The 20,815-nt window shown below is 41.3% G+C and overlaps 1 protein-coding gene across 1 annotated transcript in view; it reads left to right on the forward strand.

Moving 5' to 3' along the window:
- Positions 1-20,346, forward strand: part of nt5e (5'-nucleotidase, ecto (CD73)) — an 86,588-nt gene extending 66,242 nt beyond the window's left edge. The window contains exons 4-9 of the mRNA XM_048536243.1: positions 574-771; positions 6,027-6,181; positions 8,536-8,644; positions 14,459-14,608; positions 18,093-18,293; positions 19,174-20,346. Of these exons, the coding sequence (XP_048392200.1) occupies positions 574-771; positions 6,027-6,181; positions 8,536-8,644; positions 14,459-14,608; positions 18,093-18,293; positions 19,174-19,346 (986 nt within the window). The 3' untranslated portion in view covers positions 19,347-20,346. The remainder of the gene's footprint in view (positions 1-573; positions 772-6,026; positions 6,182-8,535; positions 8,645-14,458; positions 14,609-18,092; positions 18,294-19,173) is intronic.
- Positions 20,347-20,815: the final 469 nt, after the last annotated feature.

Genomic DNA, 20,815 nt, shown 5'->3' on the forward strand with positions numbered 1-20,815 from the left:
AGAAAGGTGATGAAAGTGGATTCACTAGCAACTTTTAAAAGGAAATGTACCTCTACTTAAAATGAAGGAAATTTGCAGAAGTCTGTGCAACAGCAAAATCACAAAATAATTGATATTTACAGCAAACTTTGTTTTAACTGGCACCTTATGAACTGGCCCTCTGAATAAACCAACAAAAATTACATACTGGAAATTGTGGAATCTTTACTATTGTGATTTCTGTTGAGAGTACAAGTGAGAAGGCTGTCTGCTGCTAAGCATTATTTAAGGCAAAGTTGCATTATTATTTAAGTGATTTATGCTGTAAATAAAGTTTAACTGTATATACACCCTGCAAGACATTTATATTTTTAATATGTATTTTTATGCTGTTTATGTGGACCTCTTGATTAATCAGCATACTCCTGATTCCATAGGTGTCGACTAATAAAGTCTGCTGTATTTCAATTAACTAACATAGACTTGGTGAGCTGAATGAATGTAGCTCTCTGACTGTATAAGGCAAATAAAAGATCTTAATTTTTGCTGCCTCTGTATGCCATACTTACTGCAGTGTTTGCTTTCACTTAACAGGCACACCTCCTTCCAGTGATAACCCTGTTGGTCCTTATCCTTACTGGGTAAAATCAGATGATGGCAGAAATGTCCCTGTGGTACAGGCCTATGCATATGGAAAATACCTTGGATATCTAAAAGTGACATTCAATGATAAGGGATTGGTGACCAAAGCTGAGGGAAATCCAATATTATTAAACATCAGCATTGATCAAGGTAATGTGACAAGTGCACATTTCAAATGGTAGATTATTCATTGCATCAAAATATTTGAATTTTTGAAACAACTTATCAAAGTGGTGCATTTTGAGTTTTGATAAATTGTAATTAAAAGAATTCTCAGACATGATTTAAATGCTGAATGATTGATGTTTATGCTGAGTGTTATTTGAGGAGGGTTGACTTTGTCTCCTACACCAAACATTTCCATTTTCCTCAGTTTTGCATCCAATCATTGTATTTGATAGTCCTCATGGGATAAACCATGTAATTTTATTTTCTCTTCATATTTGTATCTTATTTCTTTGTATTTACAATATATTATTGAGGTATCAGTTGTGGAATAGATATTGGCCAGGTTAAGAAATCCCACCTATTTATACAATAGTGCCAGGGGACCTGTGCACAACCTAAGAGAGCAGAGTCACTCAGACAAAATTGTTATTGCTTACTACAAAGTGCATAAGTTATAAGAGTACAGCCTTCTACTCCAGTGCTGAATGGTCTTTCTGAAGGAAGAGGTAGACTTCAGTTTTAGAAGGTTATTTTGTGACTTCAAAAATGCACTGCTAGCGCAGGGTGCATGATGCTTAACGTTATAAGTGAATGTAACCTGGTTGCATTGGGAAGTGAGAGGCTGGGAGCAACATTCCCTCTAAAGTTCTTACCAGCTGTGTAGGCCTTAAAGGCCCATGCATGGCTGCAACTTGCAGAATTGCAAGTCAATATTACGATTGGTGTGCTAACATCATCCTGCAATGTACCAAACATTTGAGCAGCTGCATGTGTGTATAGTCGAAAGGAAACATTTGCTGGGAGCTGCTGAAAGAGGAGTGCTCACTCGAACCTTTCATCTTGGAAATCAAGAGCGCACAATGAGATGAGTATGGCTGTGCCCACACTTGAATTGAGCTGTGTCAGTGATTCAACCTGTGAGGGAGAGGATTGCATCACACACCATTCAGAGGACTTTTAAAATGGAAACAACTTTGGTGATATACCCCTGAAAGGTCTAGCACAAAGGTCAGTGGGAACCATACTTACCGGTTACTCTGCAATGTTAGCCCTCTTTGAAGGTGGCAGCTCCTGGGTGCAGCTGCTGCTGGACAATTCTTTAGCAGCTAAACCTGTATGCACAAAGGAATCCAGACATTCTGGGTCATTGTCAAGAAAGTCGTGAGGTACCTGTTACACACAAAGCCAAATGTACACATTGTTCCCCCAATTGTAGCTGACGTCGTTGTCTCTGAGTGCACACCTCAATCCACGGAGCCTCGTGTTTGGCTGTGAACTGCTGTGAAAATGCATACAGCACTTAAAAAGAGAGACTCAGACAGACTCACGAAAGTTACATGCAACGATATTTATATACACATTCAGAAAAAAACAGGATAGCCTTTTTCACCTCTGCCACCAATTCACCCTCATAATATTTTTCTGTTTTCTCTCTCGCGCTCGCTCGCTCTCTCTCGCGCTCGCTCGCTCTCTCTCGTTCTCGCGCTCTCTCTCGTTCTCGCGCTCTCTCTCGTTCTCGCGCTCTCTCTCGTTCTCGCGCTCTCTCTCGTTCTCGCGCTCTCTCTCGTTCTCGCGCTCTCTCTCGTTCGCGCTCTCTCTCGTTCTCGCTCTCTCTTATATATAAAATGGGTCTTGGATGTCACAGCTGGAGTTGGGGGTGTCAAGCTCTGCTGTAGGCCCTGGAGCACTAGCAGGGTAACCCTGGGGCCACTCATGTCTAGATGCATCAGACAAACTGCGAGTTGTTTTGTCAGTGTCGTTCATCATTCAGCTGGGTGCCTCCTGGAACTGTCTTGTTTTCTTGTGGAAAAAAGGGGAGCCTGGACTATGCCTGGTCCCCGTGCTGCCATGCCTTTGGTCCTAGAGACCAATGGGTGGGGTGATAGAGTGCAGGTATGTTCTGCTGTCCAGTAGACCACTGCACCTGGTTTTACAAGGCAGCTACAAACCTGTCCATGAAGGCAGCCTGGCTACCACTTGACTCGCCGCATTGATTTAGTTTCTGGGCAAGGACAGCCGTTGTCTCACACATACCTGTCTGCCACTGCCTCTCCTCTGCGCGCTTGGACGAAACTCCTGACTGCTAAAATCACCCATTCATCTCCTGCCTGTGCTTGAGCAGGTGACTAGTCTGCAGTAGTCCTCTGAGTGCTAACTGCCTGATCCACCTCTTTCTTGCCAGCTGCAGAGCTGTTGCAATAAAGTGCTGACCAGATTCTGCACCATCACCCTCTGCCACAATGATTCCCACCAAGGTGTCAGTATCTGGGTTGGCGGTTTGCAAGAGAACTTTGCTAGTGCTTCTTCTGAGGCCTCCGTACTCTTTTCTCCTTAGAGATCAAGGAAGGGGTTTCATGGGTCATGGAAAGAGTCTTTCTACAGATGTTCAAGGTTGTCTCGTGGAGTCTGCAGACGAATGAAAGGAAACATTGTGGACAGTGGTTGCAGTGGTATCCAGGGGTTGATGGAAGAGCAACAGTGGCATGCAGAGTGATGTCACAGCAGGCCGCTGATCTTTCAGTGATTAAGATCCTGTGAGGGACAATATTATACTCTTGTGCAGGAACTGATTATTATTTCAATGAAGAAAGACTGCAGAAAGCTACAGAACAGAGGGATTTAGGAGCCCTTGTCCATGAATCTCAAAGCTGGTTTCCAAGTTCATCGAGTAATCAGGAAGGCAAATGGAATGTTGGCCTTTATCCAAAGAAAATAGAATGTGAAGTAGGGAGATTTTGCTAAAATTATACAAGGCACTAGTCAGACTACAGCTTTAAGTTCCTTATCCAAAAAAACATACTCTGTCATTGGAGGCAGTACAGAGAATGTTATTACGCAATCTCAGGTTTGGAGGGACTGTCCAAAAAAGATTGGAAAGTTGGGCCTGTACTCATTGGAGTTTAGAACGAGAAGCAACCTTGTTGAAATATACAAGATTCTTCAGGGATTTGACAGATTAGATGCTGAATGGTTGTTATCCCTTGTGGGAGAGTCTGGAATCAGAGGCCATAATCTCAAAAAAAAAAGGATCGCTGTTTTAATATAGATATGAAAAGAAATTTCTTCTCAGAGAATGGTGAATCTGTGGAAGTCCTCCCTGCAAAGAGCAATCATTATGTGTATTCAAGACTTGAGATTTTTAATCGGTAAGAGAATCAAGTCTTATGGGGAAAAGTCAGGAAAGTGGAGTTGAGGATTATCAAATCAGCTGTGATCTGACTGAATGGTGGAGAAGACGCGATCAGCTGAATGACCTGTTTCTGCTCCTACATCTTACAGCCTTATGGTGGCTAAGGAGCCTGATGTCAGGCACCTCTTGAACCATCAGGCCTCCTTGTGCCCTGTTATAGGCTGTCTTCTCCTGCAATGAGACTAATGGGGTGAATGAGTGGTTGATGTAGCTTTTAGTGCTTGTGCATGTGGGGTAAAAATGGTGAGATCAACTGAAGAACTAAAGAGGCAGCACAGAGGACTTGCAGTGTTAGTGCTGTGGGAACCTAGGCAAAAGCAGTGAAGGAAGCTGTACAGATATAGCATGAGTCTTGGTTGGAGATGGGTGCATTGGCAGAGATACAGTGCCTTACGGGTGGCAGTGGGAAGAATATGGCACTTACTGTGGCAGAGCTTCTGGCTTTTGCTCTGCACCACTGAGATGGCATTGACCTGGGCAGTAACCTCAAATTTGACTGGTAAGGTGTGACGACATGGCTGCCCCTGATGGTCTTGTATGAGGATGGCCCTCCTCTGCATTGCCGAATCCATCAGCACCTTTGTGATGAATCATGGTCCCATATTTCCCTTCTCTGCCATCTTGTGGATACAGCCTTTAATGAGCAAGAGAGCTTTGGAAGGCCAATGCTTGACTAGATTCATTGTAACATTTTAACAATGGCATGAGCACAGGAAATTTCTTTCAGCAGATATCTGCTGAGTGGCAAGTTGTTCTGTGGAAAGAGTGGAAAATAAACGTGAGACATGCCATGGGGCAGGGTCGACCATCATCATAGATCATATCATAGAATTAGTGTGGAAACAGGCGCTTCAGCCCAACAAGTCCACACCCAACCTCAAAGCATCTCACCCAGACCTACCCCAGTATAACTCACCTAAGCTACACATCCCTGAACACTACAGGCAATTTAGCATGGCCAATGCACATAGCGTGCACAGCTTTGGACTGTGGGAGGAAACCAAAGCACCCACAGGAAACCCACACAGACACGGGGAGAATGTGCAAACTCCACACAGCCAGTTGCCCAAGGCTAGAATTGAACCTGGGTCCCTGACGCTGTGAGGCAGCAGTGCTAACCACTGAGCCACCGTGCCACCTGTGCTAACAATAGAGTTTGGTGGAATACAGCAAGAAAACTCGCAAGCCTCATGATGAGCCTTCCAAAAATCTCAACGTAGGATGCAGCCACACTATTTTTGAAAGTACTTTGAAGCATGGTCACTGTCATGATCTAAAACAAAATTCTATTTCTGGGACTTTGCAGTCAGCATATTGGACTGCAATATTACAATATGCTCCTGGGGAAAACCTTCTTCACTCTTCTTCAAAATACTGTTGTGCATTCTTTTACATTCATCCATGTAGGCGAATGGGACCTCAGTTTAACACCTCATCCGAAAGATGAAGCCTCCAAAAGTGCAGCTCTCTCAATACTGCACCATGTGTCAGACTTCAGTGTCAATCCAGGGACTGAACCCCCAACCTTCTCAAAGGCTGAGAGAGCTACTCATTGACACCGTGTTACAGACTAGGTGATATCAGAAGGAACATGGGGAAAAAAAAGGTGCCACCCAGCCTGGTCATAAAAGATCCTGACAACTCTGCAATTCTCTACATCTGATTTTTCGTGCATCTCTGATTTTAAATCACTCCATCATTGGTGGCTGTGCTTTCAAGTGCCTCCACTCTAAGTTCTGGAATTCCTTCTCCAAATATATCCAGCTTTCGCCATCTCTTGCTCATCCTTTTAAAACATTTCTTAAAACGAAGCTCTTTGACCTAAGCTTTTGGTTCAAATATTTTGTTGTGATTTGATGTTTGATAATGCTTCTGTGAAATCCCCTGGACTTTTATCAAATACAGGCATGATATAAATGCAAGCACCAGTTAGTTTTTTTTCAAACAGCAGGAAAGTTCTCCCCAGAGCAAGAAAAGACAAAACTATTAAAATATTGTTTAATTCCAACAAATGGCATTAAATCTTTGTCTTCTGCCTTACATATAGATGAGATGCTGCTGGCTGATGTGAACAACTGGAAAAAAACACTTGCCAATTTTGGAAAGGACTACATTGGAAAAACGTTGGTTTATCTGAATGGAACCACAGAGGAGTGCAGGAATCGGGAATGCAATATGGGGAATTTAATTTGTGAAGCCATGGTAAGAAATGTTTGTGTGGCCAATGTCTGTGTCATTTATTTCAAAAATATGAAGGCAGCACTAGGAAAAGTAGCACTAAAGTAGAGCAATTGACATGGAGAATATTCACCTCAGTTAAACCAGTCACAACTATCACCTTATGGAAAATGCCATTTTGGCTTTATGTGGGAGGAATATTCATAAAGGGACGCAATTAGTGTCCTTTTGCTCAGTATGTTTTTTTTTCCCTAATTTCCTTGATAGCCTTTTCAAATTAAGTGAACAGCTATAGGCAGTTGGTCAAAATTTACTAATTGGATGAGACAAGACCTAAACTTGGAGACTTGGCAGTAGTTGTCTGTGGCCTGAGGAGACTTGGCACTTTTTGCCAAACTCCCACTCAGCTGGATATGCCCACTTTAGGAAAGTAAGTGGTGTTCTCCTTAGCATTTGGGTCAATACTTATTCCATAACCAGCACATGTAAAACAGATACTGTAGTATTATCACATTACTGTGGGGCTTGCAGTTTGCAAACATAATTCCTTGAAAGTGGAGTTTCAGGTAGACAGGGTGGTGGAGAAAGTAGTTGGCATCCTTGCCTTCACTGGTCAGTGCATTGAGTACAGGACTTGATGCACTGTACAGGACATTGGTGAGGCCACTTTTAGAATACTGAGTTCAGTTCTGGCCTCTGCTGGAGGAAAGGTGTTCAAGTTGAAAAGGTGCAGAAAAGATTTACGAGGACGTTGGCAGAACTAGTGTGTTTGAGCTCTAGGGAGAGGCTGGATAGTCTGGGGCTTTCTCCCCTGGAGCATCAGACGCTAAGGTGATGTTATAGAGGTTTATAAAATCGTGAGGGGCATGGATAATGTAAATAGCCAAGTATTTTTTTTCCCAGGGTAGGGGAGCCCAAAACCAAAGGTCATAAGTTTGAGTTGAAAGGGTAAAGATTTAAAATGGATCTGATGGGTGACGTTTACACGCAAAGGATGTGTGTCTATGGAATGAGCAGCCGAGGCAAGTACAATTACAACATTTAAAAGGCAAGTGGATGCGTGTATAAATAGGAAGGGTTTAGATGGATGTGGACCAAATGTTGGCAAATGGGACTAGATCAGTTAAGGATATCTGGTCAGCATGGATGTGTTGGTCCAAAGGGTCTGTATCCGTGCTGTATAACTCTACGACTCTATAAGCAGTATGTGGCTATCTGATATAATTTAAATAGGGAAAGGGTTACCTTCAGATCATCCTGTTTGTTCGGGTGATAAATAAGTTGTACAGTAAGTGATAAAGATGCCTTGTGTTCCAACTTCATTTTGATTTAGCCCCCTGTCTATCCCTCCTTCATCGTTGGTGGCTTACATTGCCCTTAATGGACTTTGCACATAAAATTATTCTATTGGAAAATACTAGTGATTTACTGATGGTGGTTAATAGATAAAAACCATGGGCAATTTGGTGATTTTTTTTTGAGTGGGGTGATGTCAGTTGTGTAAGAGCACTTTCTGTATGATTTTTTTTAAAAAAAGCATCTCCTGAATTCTCATCTCTGAAAGATGGAAATGTATGTAAGGTTTTCGAGTAGATTTATAGCTCAGGTTGTGGGTGTTGTGGTTGGTTGGCTCACCAAGCTGGTTTGTTGTTCCGCAGACATTTCATTACCCTGCTGGGTAACATAATCAGTGCAGCCTCTGATGAAGTGCCGGTGTGTTTTCCTGCCTGGTATTTAAACTCTGGAGTCCATTGAGCTGGATTACCTCACCTCTGGTTTTCCTTCACAATGGAGTGTATATCCATCAATAAACACATAGATCTATACCCCATATACACTCCATTGTGAAGGAAAACCAGAAGTGAGGTAATCTAGCTCAACAGACAATCCTGGCTCCCCACTAAATTACATCTTGATTTTAAAACTCTCATCCTCATTTTCAAATTCTTCCTTGGCTTCATCCTTCACTATCTCTGTAATCTCTTCCTACTCATAGATATCTGTGTTCCTCTAATTGTGGTCTCTTGTGCATTCAGAATTCTAAAAGCTCCACCAATGGCTGTGTCTTCAATAGCACAGGCCCCAACCTCACATCTAACTCATTTCCCCATTTTGGGTTTTCCTAAAACCCACCTGTTTGTCCAAGCTTTACTCATCTGAACTAACATCTCTTTTTGTGGGTTTATGTCATATTTAGTTTTATACTGCAGCTGTGACCACCTTGGTGCTCTACAAATATAAATTCTTGTTTGCTGAATCTCACTAATCAATAAATAACTAACAACATGCCTGCAGACAGCAGTGATAAAAATGAAAATCCTGCAAGAGTGCAGAGTATTGTTCAAGTGAGCTAACAGAACCTGTTACTACAATTTCAGATTTATGAAAATATCCGGAAACCAGATGACAGTTCATGGACTCATGTATCCATTTGTTTGACACAAGGGGGTGGAATCCGTTCATCCATTGACGAACAAGTTAATAATGGTATGTTGGACAGCTAACAATTTAACAAATTATTTCCCTGATAACCAGTGCCCTATTTCATTAGAATCCATCTCAACTAGAAATAGCGCAAACTGAACCACTGAAGTATTAATGAATTTAAAACATTTAATAATGTACTTGTATTAGCCAAAACATTCTTCAGCATTGAGATTTAGTTGCTGGGCATTTAGCAAGAAAAAAGGTCTATCGGAAGCATCTGTAACAATGGAGGAGAGACTTGTTGTGATTTAAGGAGAAAGTAAGGCCAAGAATGGTTTTTTTCCCCCATTCATACATGATGTGTGGGTATTGCCCATCCCCAGTTGCCCTTGAATGTGGTGGTGAACTGCTCTTTTGAACTGCTGCAGTCCATTTGCTGTAGGTAACCCCACGGAACTGCTGAGAATGGAATTCCTGGATTTTTGACCTAGCAACACTGAAGGAATAGCAATGTATTTCCAAGTCAGAATGGTGAGTGGCTTGGAGAGGAACTTATAGGTGGTGATATCCCCATATATCTGCTGCCCTTTTGTTTCTAGAAGGCGGTGGTTGTGGGTTTGGAAGATGCTTTCCAAGGAGCCACGGGGAACGTCTGCAATGCACTGGTTAATAATGAGCAGCTACTAGAGATGTTCTGGATTTGAGAAAACTGACCTCCAGCTACCATAACCACAACCTTTGTACTTGGTATGACTCCAACCTGTGGTACATTTTACCTCAATATCCATCGATTACTGTTTCACTATGGTTTCTTGATGCCATACTCAGTCAAATGTGGCCTTAATGCCAAGGGCAGTCACTCACACCTCACCTCTAGAATTCAGCTCTTTTGTCCATGTTTGAACCATGCCAGTAGTGAGTACAGGAACTGAGTGACCCTGGCAGAATCCAAACTGAATGTCACTGAGCAGGTTATAGGACTGATAGGACTGTTGATGACACTTTCATTCACTTTAATGATGATAGAGAGTAGACTATTGGGCAGTAATTGGCTGGATTAGAATTGGCCTGCTTTTTGCCTACAGGACATACTTTCGTATTTTACCATGGTGTGGGCTAAATGCTATTGATGTAGATGTAACAGAACAGCTTGGGTAAGGGTTCATCAAAACTCTGGAGCACAAGTCTTCAGACTACTGCTGGGATACTATCAGAGCCCATAGCCTTTGCATTATCCTATGACTCCAGCCATTTCTCGATATCATGTGGAATGAATCGACTTGGCTGAACAGATTTATGTGAATTCACAAGCTTTGTGATTCCTTCTTCATGTGAAGTGAGAGAGAAAAACACACAGACACTGAATTTACAGGCAGAGAGATCAAAAGATCATAAAAATGGTGTGGGTGGAGTGTCAAATAATAAGTCTGCGGGTGATCGAGAGCATCGGACGTGTCAGTAAAGTGTCAACAACTGAAAAACAAGCAAAGGGATGAGCTATATTCTGATTAAATGAGGCAGAGATTTTTTTTAAATAACAATGAGGTGGAACTGGAGACAAACCAAATGATTGGAATAACATGATGGGTATAACAGTCGCATGCTGAGTGTCTAACCAAAGTAATAAGTAATCCAAAACTGTACAAACTAACTAAGGTAGAGAGACTATAACAATTTATCAAGGTGATGGTGCCAAAACAGGCCAATAAGGAGGATTTTACAGATACAGAAGTGTGGTATGGTCACATGTAGCACAATATGAATTCAAGATCACAGTTGAGGCCACCTTCACAGATACAGAATTTGACGATCAGTTTCTGCTCAGTGTTTCTGTGTTGTTGTGTATCTCGAAGGCCACCTTGGCGGATGCTTACCCGAAGGTCAGAGACTGAAAGTCTTTGACTGCTAAAGCTTTCCACAACTGGGAGGGAACATTCCTTTCCGGTGATTGTTGCATGGTGTCCATTTTCTTGTTGTCCAAGTGTCCGCGTGGTTTTGCCAATAAACCAGCAGGACATCCTTGCCTGCAGTGCATGAGAAAGACAACATTGGCTGAGTCATGAGTATCCATGAGTAGCTGTGTATGTGGTGGGTGGTTTTCCCACGTGATGGTCGTATCCATGTCGATGATCTGGCATGTCTTGCAGAGGTTGCCATGGCAACGTGGTGTGGTGTTGCGGTCGATGTTGTACCAAAGGCTGGGTAGTTTGCTGTGAATGATGGTCTGTTTAAGGTTTGGTTATTTGGAGGCGAGAAGTGGAGGTGTAGGGATACTCTTGGCGAGATGCTTATTGTCATTGATGACAAAGGCTGCGAACAACAAGATGTAGTCTGTTCGCTCTCGAAGTACTGAATAATGAAGGGTACTCTATCCTGCGTCTGTGTTCTGAGGAGGTCATTGTGGTTTTTTGTTGTGGCACATTGGAACTAGCGATCAATGAGTTGAGCATCGTACCATATTCTTGAGGATATCCTTCAAAATCTTTAGGTGTCTATCGCATTTTGCAACTTTATTTTATTGGTCTTTATGAAAAATTATAACTTTCATTATGTGTCATAGCATAGATTAAATTTACTTGAAAATCCCAGAGGTTTACTTACAGACAAATTGTTTGTTTGGTAACTGCAAGTTATCAAAGCACGTACACATTCTAAAATCTAGCAAACGTGAAGTCCTCATAGTTACTAGTCATGTAGCTTCATCCTAATCCTTAGCTTATTGGCATTCTCAGCTTTTAGAGTAGTACTCAATCCTGCTTTTTTTTGGCTAAGTCCAGGGTGAATCAAGTTTCTTTTCAGAGATTTTTACAAGTCCTAGCAAGATTTTTCACTGCATCTAATGAAAACATACTACATTGATGCCCTACCACTACCTCTACTTCCTGCAAAATCTTTCTCACTCCCTAACACCAACATCACTAACCCTGCATGCCCTTAGTACTACCTACTCACTTGCTAGGGCACCTCCCCACCTGCATCAAAAGTAACAGCTGTGCTGGCGACTTCCATCTCCTTTAATACCCACCTCTTCTCATTTTAGGAGGACAATAGCCCCCAAAAGATTCACGACAGATATTGGACTCCTTTATGTGGATAGCATACTGTTCCTGAATGCCCCAAGTGGCTGACTTGTCCCAGTCCCTTGACTGGTGTCAACGGGTGCCCTTGACTTACTGTGACAGGACCCCCAGACTGAAGGTTATCCCCCTAACTTGATTGAGGTCTGCGGACAACTGTCACGAGCTTCCTGGTTTTGAATCTACACCGCAGTACTGCAATACAATGATAAGAGCCTCGTATTTCCGAGGGGATCAAAGAACTAAATGAAAGGAAATTTTAGGCTCCGAGTGTGTGAGCACTCTAACAACAAATAAAAAGTCCCGTGGGCAACCTAGTCCAGTCCATGGGCTAATGTACCCCGCTGAGTGCACAGTGTCCTTGCTGCAATGATAGTTACTGGTGAAGCCAGAGGTGCAGCATTGGAAGTGCAGAAATGTATGGTAAGTGAATTGGCGATGTCATGAGGGTTCATAGAAGCTGATTCGTGTTGGATGCTAATGTTCGTGAACATGAGTGTATGGTGTCGGTTCCCATGGAACATGTTCTGAAATGTTGGTGCACTCTGTCAAACATGAAAGTCTTTTGAACTAAGTAGCAACTTGAATCTGACATCCATGTCTTGAATTCCCAATGCCTAGCTTATGTGGAGAGTTTGGTAAAATAGAAAGCTGAATATTAATGCGGTGACTTGAACCATAATCCAGTTTAATTAGTAACTCGACACAGCAAAGTGCAAAACGCATCTTGACGTTTGGCAAGATTATAAAAGATGGAGCAAGCCGATCCTGATGTTGAGATAGGCGTCATTGGACTTCTCGTCTAATCCTGCCACAAATCCCACCATAGCCCACACCGTTCAGACCCCTGTAAGATTCCACCCTGAATATCACCCACAATCCTGTGAATCTTCCTGGCTATGGTAAACTAGGATTAATCTGCAAATATGTATCCCTCTAAACCATTCCTATTCATTTACCCATTCAGATGCCTTTTAAATGTTGTAATTGTACCAGCCTCCACCACTTCCTTTGACAGTTCATTCCATATGTGCACAGCCCTCTGCATGAAAAAGCTGCTTCTTAGGTCCCTTTTAAATTTTTCCCCTCTCACCTTAAACTTATGCTGTCTTGTTTTGAACCCCCCACACCCCAGGGAAAAGGCCCTGTCTATTCACTCTATCCATGCCCTTCACAATTTTATAAAGCTCCATAAGGTGACCCCTCCAGCGAATCTCCAGGGAAAATAGCCCCAGCCTATTCAGCCTCTCCTACAGCTCATGTCTCCAAACCCTGGCAACATCCTTAAGTCTTTTCTGAACCCTTTCAAGTTTCACAACATTTCCGACAGCAGACAGACCAGAATTGCACGCAGTATTGCAAAAGTGGCCAAACCAATATCCTGTACAGCCACTGCATAACCTTGCAGCTCCCTTACTGAATGCACTGACCAATAAATGACTTCTTCACTATCCTGTCTAAATGCAACTCTACTTTCAAGGAGATATTAACCTGCACACTGAGGTCTGTTTGTTCACAACACTCCCCAGAACCTTACCATTTTCTGTAAATATTCTGTCCTGATCTCTACACAAAACATAGCGAGTCACCCAGAAACACAGGGCAAATAGAAACTAAACTTCAAAGAAATAGAGTAGAGTTTTCATTTTGAATGAAATTGTTGATCTGGCTACAAATCTTGAACCTGAAATTCCACTAATTATGAAATAGTATTTAACTTGAAACTCCACTGAAGTCTAAATGTAAAATCATATGAAAGCTCCACCATGATCTGGCATAGGTAGTGTTAGGATGGAGTCTGGGTGTGGTGGAGAGATATGCTTGCGGGTGACGGTGGAAGGAGAGTGATTTAGTGGCCATTGTGGAGGAGGTTGAACATCATGAGGGTGGCATTGTGGGGGAAGATGACCAGTGTGAAATGATGAAGGGTAAGCATCATGGAGAAGTACGGGAAGGTGAGCATTGTATGTGGGCATGCTCAATGCATTATCAGGGGATTGTGAGCATTATTTGTTGTGGAGGTGAACATTGTGGAAGTGTGAGAGTTTGTCAGCTGTTGGGTAAAGAGGCTTTTTTAGGCTTTGCTATACAGCTCACACTGTCAATTGTTGAGCTCCACCTGAGTTTAAGACGACGAATAGGATGGATGATTGTAATAACTTTGTTTGATGAATTGAGTGAAGGGTTAAATAAAGAGATACAATAGATTGTTCATAAGTTGTACTTTTATATAAAATCAGAGAAACTTATCAAAAGGCTTGATAAAGAGAGATAACAAGGTGTAGAGCTTGATGAACACAGCAGGCCAAGCAGCATCAGAGGAGCAGGAAAGCTGATGTTTCGGGTCTAGACCCTTCTTCATAAATCAAAAGGCTTGATGTCTTGTTATTATTAAAGTCAATGCAAAAAGGTTATAAATTATTATGAAATTGAGACACCATACAAGAAGAAATATAGTTATGGGGATCAAACCTTTGTTTGACGGATGGGGCACATTATTAAGTTTGCAATCCCAGAGGCCCAGCTATTGCCCTAGGTTCATGGTTTCAAATCCTACTAGAACAGCTGGTGGAATTGAAATTTAATTCATAAATGTGAAATATAAAAGCAGACCACGAAGCTTGAAAATGAATTTGAAAATAAGCGCTGATCATTTGTTTGAAAATACATTTGGTTTTTTTATGGAAGGAAATCTGCCATCCTTACCTGGTCTGGCCTAAATATGACTCCAGTAATGTTGATTTAAAAAGTTTCACTCTTAAGAAGTAACTAATGAGTTGGTCTTTTCCTCTTACAGGAACAATACTAGTAGAAAATATTTTGGCCGTTCTGCCATTTGGAAGTACTATTGATCTGCTCAAGGTTCGGGGTTCAACGTTAAGAGCAGCTTTTGAGCATTCTGTCAGAAGATATGGACAGAACACAGGGGAGTTTTTGCAGGTGTCTGGTAAGGCTGAACGCAGCACTATCCCACAAACAAGTTGTTGCTGAAATACAACAGTGGATCTCTTCTGGAGCAATAAAATACTTCAGCAATCATTGGCACTATTTTTATGCAATATTGCTAAACAAGACTATTAAGGAGTTATACTGCACAGTTGGGGTTCAAGAAAATGCAGTTTTATAACTGGAGTGATAAAATACTTCAGCAATCATTGACACCACTTTTATGCAATATTGCTAATTAAGACTATTAAGGAGTTATACTGCACAGTTCGGGTTCAAGAAAATGCAGGTTTATAACTGGAGCAAATTTTAACATGACTGAAATCACGACTTCCTCAATGAGTAGACCTAATTCCTTTTAAATACTACTACTGTCCAATGGTCATTTGTATTCCGCATGGAAAAACATGTTTGCATATTTCGTTTGCATCTTTGAACATTTTTAACATATAAATTGAGGCCCTAAAATGACATAGGACCCCCATTGCAATTTTGGGTATAGTTGAAGCTTGCAGTTATGCTATTTGGAGAGGTGAATGCATGACTGAAATAGTATGGGAAACAGATGTACCACTTCACGGGACTTTAACACCAGTACAGTACTGTGATAGAGGTCACTAACCATTGGAATCAGTTTCCTATCTGAACAAGCGTCCTAGTGAAAAAGGTGAATAGGGCAGTCATGAATACTTTAAACCAGTAAATAGAGTTGGGGTGAAGGCAGGGACTCAAGTGGAAAAGATAGTCTAAATAATAATCCAGGAACAAACAAAAGAGAGTAGAGTTACAGCAAACCTTGTTATAAAGTAATGTTGAAAAAGATGCATTGTTCTTTTTGGAAGGAAGTGTTGGAGACTGGTACAATTACAACATTTAAAAGATACCTAGATATGTATATGAATAAGAAGGGTTTAGAGTGATGTGGGTCAAATGCTGGCACGTAGGACTGGATTAATTTAGGATATCTGGTCGGCATTGTTGAGTTGGGCCAAAGGGTCTGTTTCAGTGCTATATGAGGCAGGTACAATGACCACATTTTAAAAAGACATTTGTATAGGTACATGGATGGGAAGGATTTCGAGGGATGTGGACCAAATGTGGGCAACTGAATCTAGCTGAGTGAGCACCACCTGGACCAGTTTGGGCTGAAGACCCTGTTTCCAATACTCTCTGACTCTAAAACAAATATTAAGTCAAGAATAGGGGTTCCATACACAGATCGTTAAAATTTCATGAACATGTCCAGGAAATAATCAAAGCCTCATGGAATAAAACATTTAGAGGCCTGAAATACAAGGGAATTGCCTTGTTGTTAATTATCTGATATCTCCATGCTGTTCTGATTAATTATCTAATCTCCACTTAAACCGCAGTTTAAGCGAGAAAGGAGACGATGAAAGCCAGTAAAATCTCCTAGTTTTTGCCTAACTGACATGGCTGCACAGGAACTCCGTTTCTCAGTAACCCAATAAAACACACAAACTGCACTCATTACGACCGATTTATTAAGTGTTTCAACACTGGCATAGACAATGATGATGGCCTGAACATGGTGGCACTTTATTTCAATCCTGTGTAAAGACCCAAGAAGTCACAGAATTGTAGAATCTCCATTTGGCCCAATTTGTCCACAGAAAAGAACACCAGCCAGCACCCCCCCCCCCCACTTCCTGTCCCTTTAACCCTGCATTTCCTGTTGTTAATGCACCTAAGCTACACATTCCTCAACATTATGGGCAATTTAGCATTGCCAATTCAACTAGCTTGCATATCTTTCGACTGTGGGAGGAAACCAGAGCACCCTAAGGAAATCCATGCAGACGCTGGGACACTATGCAAACTCCATACAGACAGTCGCCCAAGGTTAGAATCAAACCCAGGTCCCTGGTGCTGTGAGGCAAAATATTACCCCTCTAATCCTTTTGTATCTCTCCCTTCTCACCTTAAACCTATGCCCTCTAGATTTAGATTACCCTACCATGGGGAAGGGCTGTTGGCTATCTTTCTTGGCTATGACTCTCAAGATTTTATAAACCTCTGTAAGGTTATACCTCAGCATCCTATGCTCCAGGGGAAACAAGTCCCAGCCTATCCCACATCTCCTTATAACTCAAAGTTTCCCGTTCAGGTAGCGTCTTAGTAAATTTTTGATGCACTCTTTCTGGTTTAATAATATCATTTCTGTAGCAGGGCAACCAGAACTGCATGCAATACTCCAAATGTGGCCTTACCAATGATTTGTACAATTGCCACAAGTCATCTCACCACCTATTCTCAATGTTCTGACCAATGAAAGGAAGCATGCTAAAAGCCACCTTCACCATTCTATCTAACTGTGACTCCATTTTCAAGGTACTATGAACATGTACTCCTGGATCTTTGTTCTAAAACACTCCCAGGGCCCTACCATCGACTGTGCAAGTCTTGTCCTGGTTTGACCTACCAAAATACGACACCTTGCATTTATCCAAATTAAACTTGCTCTGCCATTCGTCAGCCCACTATCCCAGTTGACCATGATCTCACTGTATTCCCAGATAACCTCCTTTACTGTCTACCATACCACAAAATCTTAGTGCCATCTGCAAACTTAATAACCCCATACCTCCTAAATTCTCATCCAAATTATATATATAAATGACAAATAACAGTGGACCCAGCACCAGTGTCTGTGGCATACTGATGATCACAGGCCTCCAATTTGAAAAACCCTCTACCACCACCTTCTGTCTTCTACTTTCAAATCAATTTCATATCCACTGGTTAGCTCTCCCTAGATCCCATGAGATGTAAGCTGACTCAACAACCTACCCAGCAGTACCTTGTCAAAGTCCTTGCTAAAGTCCATATAGATAATGTCTACTGCACTGCTCACCTTTACTTTCTTGGTCATCCCTTCCAAAAAGCTTGATTAAATTCATGAGACAATTTTCCATGCACAAAATCATGCTGATGATCCTGAATGAGTTCTTCCCTCTCCAAATGCCTGTAGATCCTGTAACTCAGAATCCCCTCGAACAACTTAACAACCATAAATGTTAGGCTCACCGGCCTATAGTACCCAGGCATTTCCCTGCAGCATTTTGTGAATAATGGCACAATATTAACCACCCCTTGAGCCTTCAGGCACTTCACCCCTGGCTGTCAATGATACAAATATTTCCTCCAGGGCCCCTGTAATTTCCTCCCTAGTCTCCCACAAAATCCTGGGATACTCCACATCAGGCCCCAGGTATTTACCTACCTTATGCATTTTAAGACTTCCAGCATCACCTCTTCTGTAATGTAGACTTTCTTCAAGACATATACATTATTTCCCCAAGTTCTCTAGCATCCGTGCCTTTCTCAACGGTAAATACCGATAAGAAAAATTTGTAGGATCTCACGCATCTTTTGTGATTCCACACATAAACGATCTTGTTGATCTTTTAAGAGTTGATTGTTTCTAATCTTGCTGCCAAGACTAAAATGATTCATTTTCTTAGGTGTCCACATAGAATTTGACCTGAGTAGAAAACCAGGACACAGGGTGGTCAAATTAGATGTTCTCTGTTCAGACTGCCGCGTACCTCACTATGAACCGCTCGAAGACACCAGAATTTACAAAATCGTTGTCAATTCTTACATTGCTCAGGGTGGAGACGGATTCACCATGTTGAAGAATGAAAACCTGAAACATGACACTGGTAAACATACATTTTCACATGTTCAGCCATTTACTACCAATCCATAATATTAATATACAATTTAATCTGCCACACTTCTTATTGCCAATGAATTGATTTGGTGGGCAGGGCTGACACACACGGCATGCAAACAATTAATGCATTTGGTGAACATGTGGCTTCAAATGGTTGGTGATGGTGTCAGTGGGTTTGAACAGAGTTGGTGGAGGCAAACAAAAGCAGAGGTAAGGGGAGTCCAACAACAAAGTCTGCATTGCTGGAAGGAGCTGGTAGAATGGGAAGAGGTACGAATTGAAAAGGGGAATGACATGGGATGGGAGTGAATGGCATGGGGAGAGCACCATAGGGGATTGCAGCATGGAAGGGGTTTGTAGCATGTGAGGTATGGGCTGAGAGAGAGTTCGATAAAGAGGAGAGGCTGCAGCAGGGAATAGAATGAGGATCTCTGGAATGGGATGAAAGCAATAGGATGAGTATGTCTAAGAAAGAAGCCACCGGAGCATGGAATGGCACTAGATGCAGTAAAGCAGTATGTCAGGCAAGCATTAGAACATAGAACATAAAACAGTACATCACTGTACAGGCCCTTTGGCCCACGATGTTGTGTCAAACCTTTACCCTAAACCTAACCTCTACCCTTACCTTATACTATCATCCATATGCCTATCTAATTACTGCTTATATGCCCCTAATGAGGCCCACTCCACTGCCCTCTCCAGCAATGCATTCCACGCCCCTACTACTCTCTGAGTAAAGAGCCTACCTCTGACAGTTGCAAAAAAGTTTCTAATTTCATTGCAGATGTTATGGGTCACTGCCAGTGTGTGTGTACTATATATATGAAATACTATTTTAATAAGCTTTTATTTTGCTGCTCTAGGTGACACAGACATTTCAGTGCTTTCAAACTACATCAAGCTAATGCAACGGGTTTATCCTGGAGTTGATGGAAGAATATCGCTTATTGGAAACAGTGGCACACAGTTATACATTAATATGAAAATTGGATTACTTTCTGTCTCAATTTTTGTATTCTTTTTCCTTTTTTGTTGACTTTGATGAGTTGATTCGTTTAGTGAAATAACTAGTCCCTTTCCTAATGTTGTTTTGCTGTAACTTGCATATGCAAAGTTATATTAATAATATTTTCTATTTAAAATACTGATGAGTTGATTTTCAGACCAACTGCTTACTGAAGAGGTGATTGGATTTCTAGCTGGAGCTTCACAATGCAACCAACAAGTGACTTACATTTACTTAGTGCCTTTCACAGCAACAAATATGCCTTAAAGTGCTTTCCCATTGATAAGAGTTCAGCCACGTTGGAATGTGGGAAACGTGGCAGCTAGTTTCTACGTGGAGTCTCCAACAAACAGGAATGAGACAAATTACCAGAAAATCTGTTGTATTTCTTGTCTGAAGAATAAATACTTGGCAGGACAACAAATTTGGGTAAGAGTTATCCAAATCCATGCACCTCTTCTAAATATCTCTTGTATCTACATATGAAAGACAGAAACTCTGTTCAAGTTCCTGTCAGAAAGACAGCACCTCCAGCACTGTAGTGCTTCCTCGGTACTGCATTGGAACATCACCCAGACATTGTATCCAACATTCTGAAGTGAAATTCTAACCTACAACCTGACTCCAGGGTTATCTCTGAACCATGGAAATGACCAACACTGTGCTCACAATATGTACAGTCCTATAAGCTGATAGCAGTACCTCAGCTTGTGTATTTTCATATGAAATTATGGAATTTGGAGCTCGAGTGATATAATTCATTTGTTATACAAATTAAGGAATGTTTCTTACACTGAAATCAGAATACTTTGAACAAGATTGCAGAAACCATACATCTACCAAAATTCATATCAGGCATAGTATCTGGAAGCATTAATAGGTTAATTTTAAGATGATTTTATGATGAAAGGATTGCTCTCTCATGGCTTTGCTCACAGAAGTTAAAACATGCAATGTTATATAGTGGCAAAAGAATGAAACTAAGTAATGTGTAACTTAATTTTTGAGATCTGATTGATTAGTGCACTTATCAATTAGAATTTTGAATAAAGATGTTTAATTGTTTATTTTTGAGTAGTTGGGTTTCTTCAACTTTTTCAGTTGCGAAGGAAATACATTTTTTAAGCTTTCCAAAACATATGAAAATAAACATATAAACATTGAGGAGCTGGGAAGTACAGGGAATTTGGATACTCATACTGAATAAAAACAAAAAAAATTACATGGAAACAAACAGTATAGAAATAGGATTAAGAAATCTAAATCCAATTCTAAGTGGGCAATTGTCTATAAAATGCCCTGAGCTCAATGTTTAGCCGATTTTTGGGATCATATATATCTTCAAATTCTCGAGTGCTCTTGGACTCAGTACTAACACTGGTAATGTTCTAGGATGTAATTGGGAAGGAAATGCCTGTTTGACAGTTAAGAAGCATGAATTCAATTCACTTTCACTGACGTCTCCCCTATGTCTACCTCCACTCACTTTAAAACTATGC

This window comes from Stegostoma tigrinum, chromosome 9, assembly GCF_030684315.1.
Source record: "Stegostoma tigrinum isolate sSteTig4 chromosome 9, sSteTig4.hap1, whole genome shotgun sequence".
Lineage (NCBI taxonomy): Eukaryota > Metazoa > Chordata > Chondrichthyes > Orectolobiformes > Stegostomatidae > Stegostoma > Stegostoma tigrinum.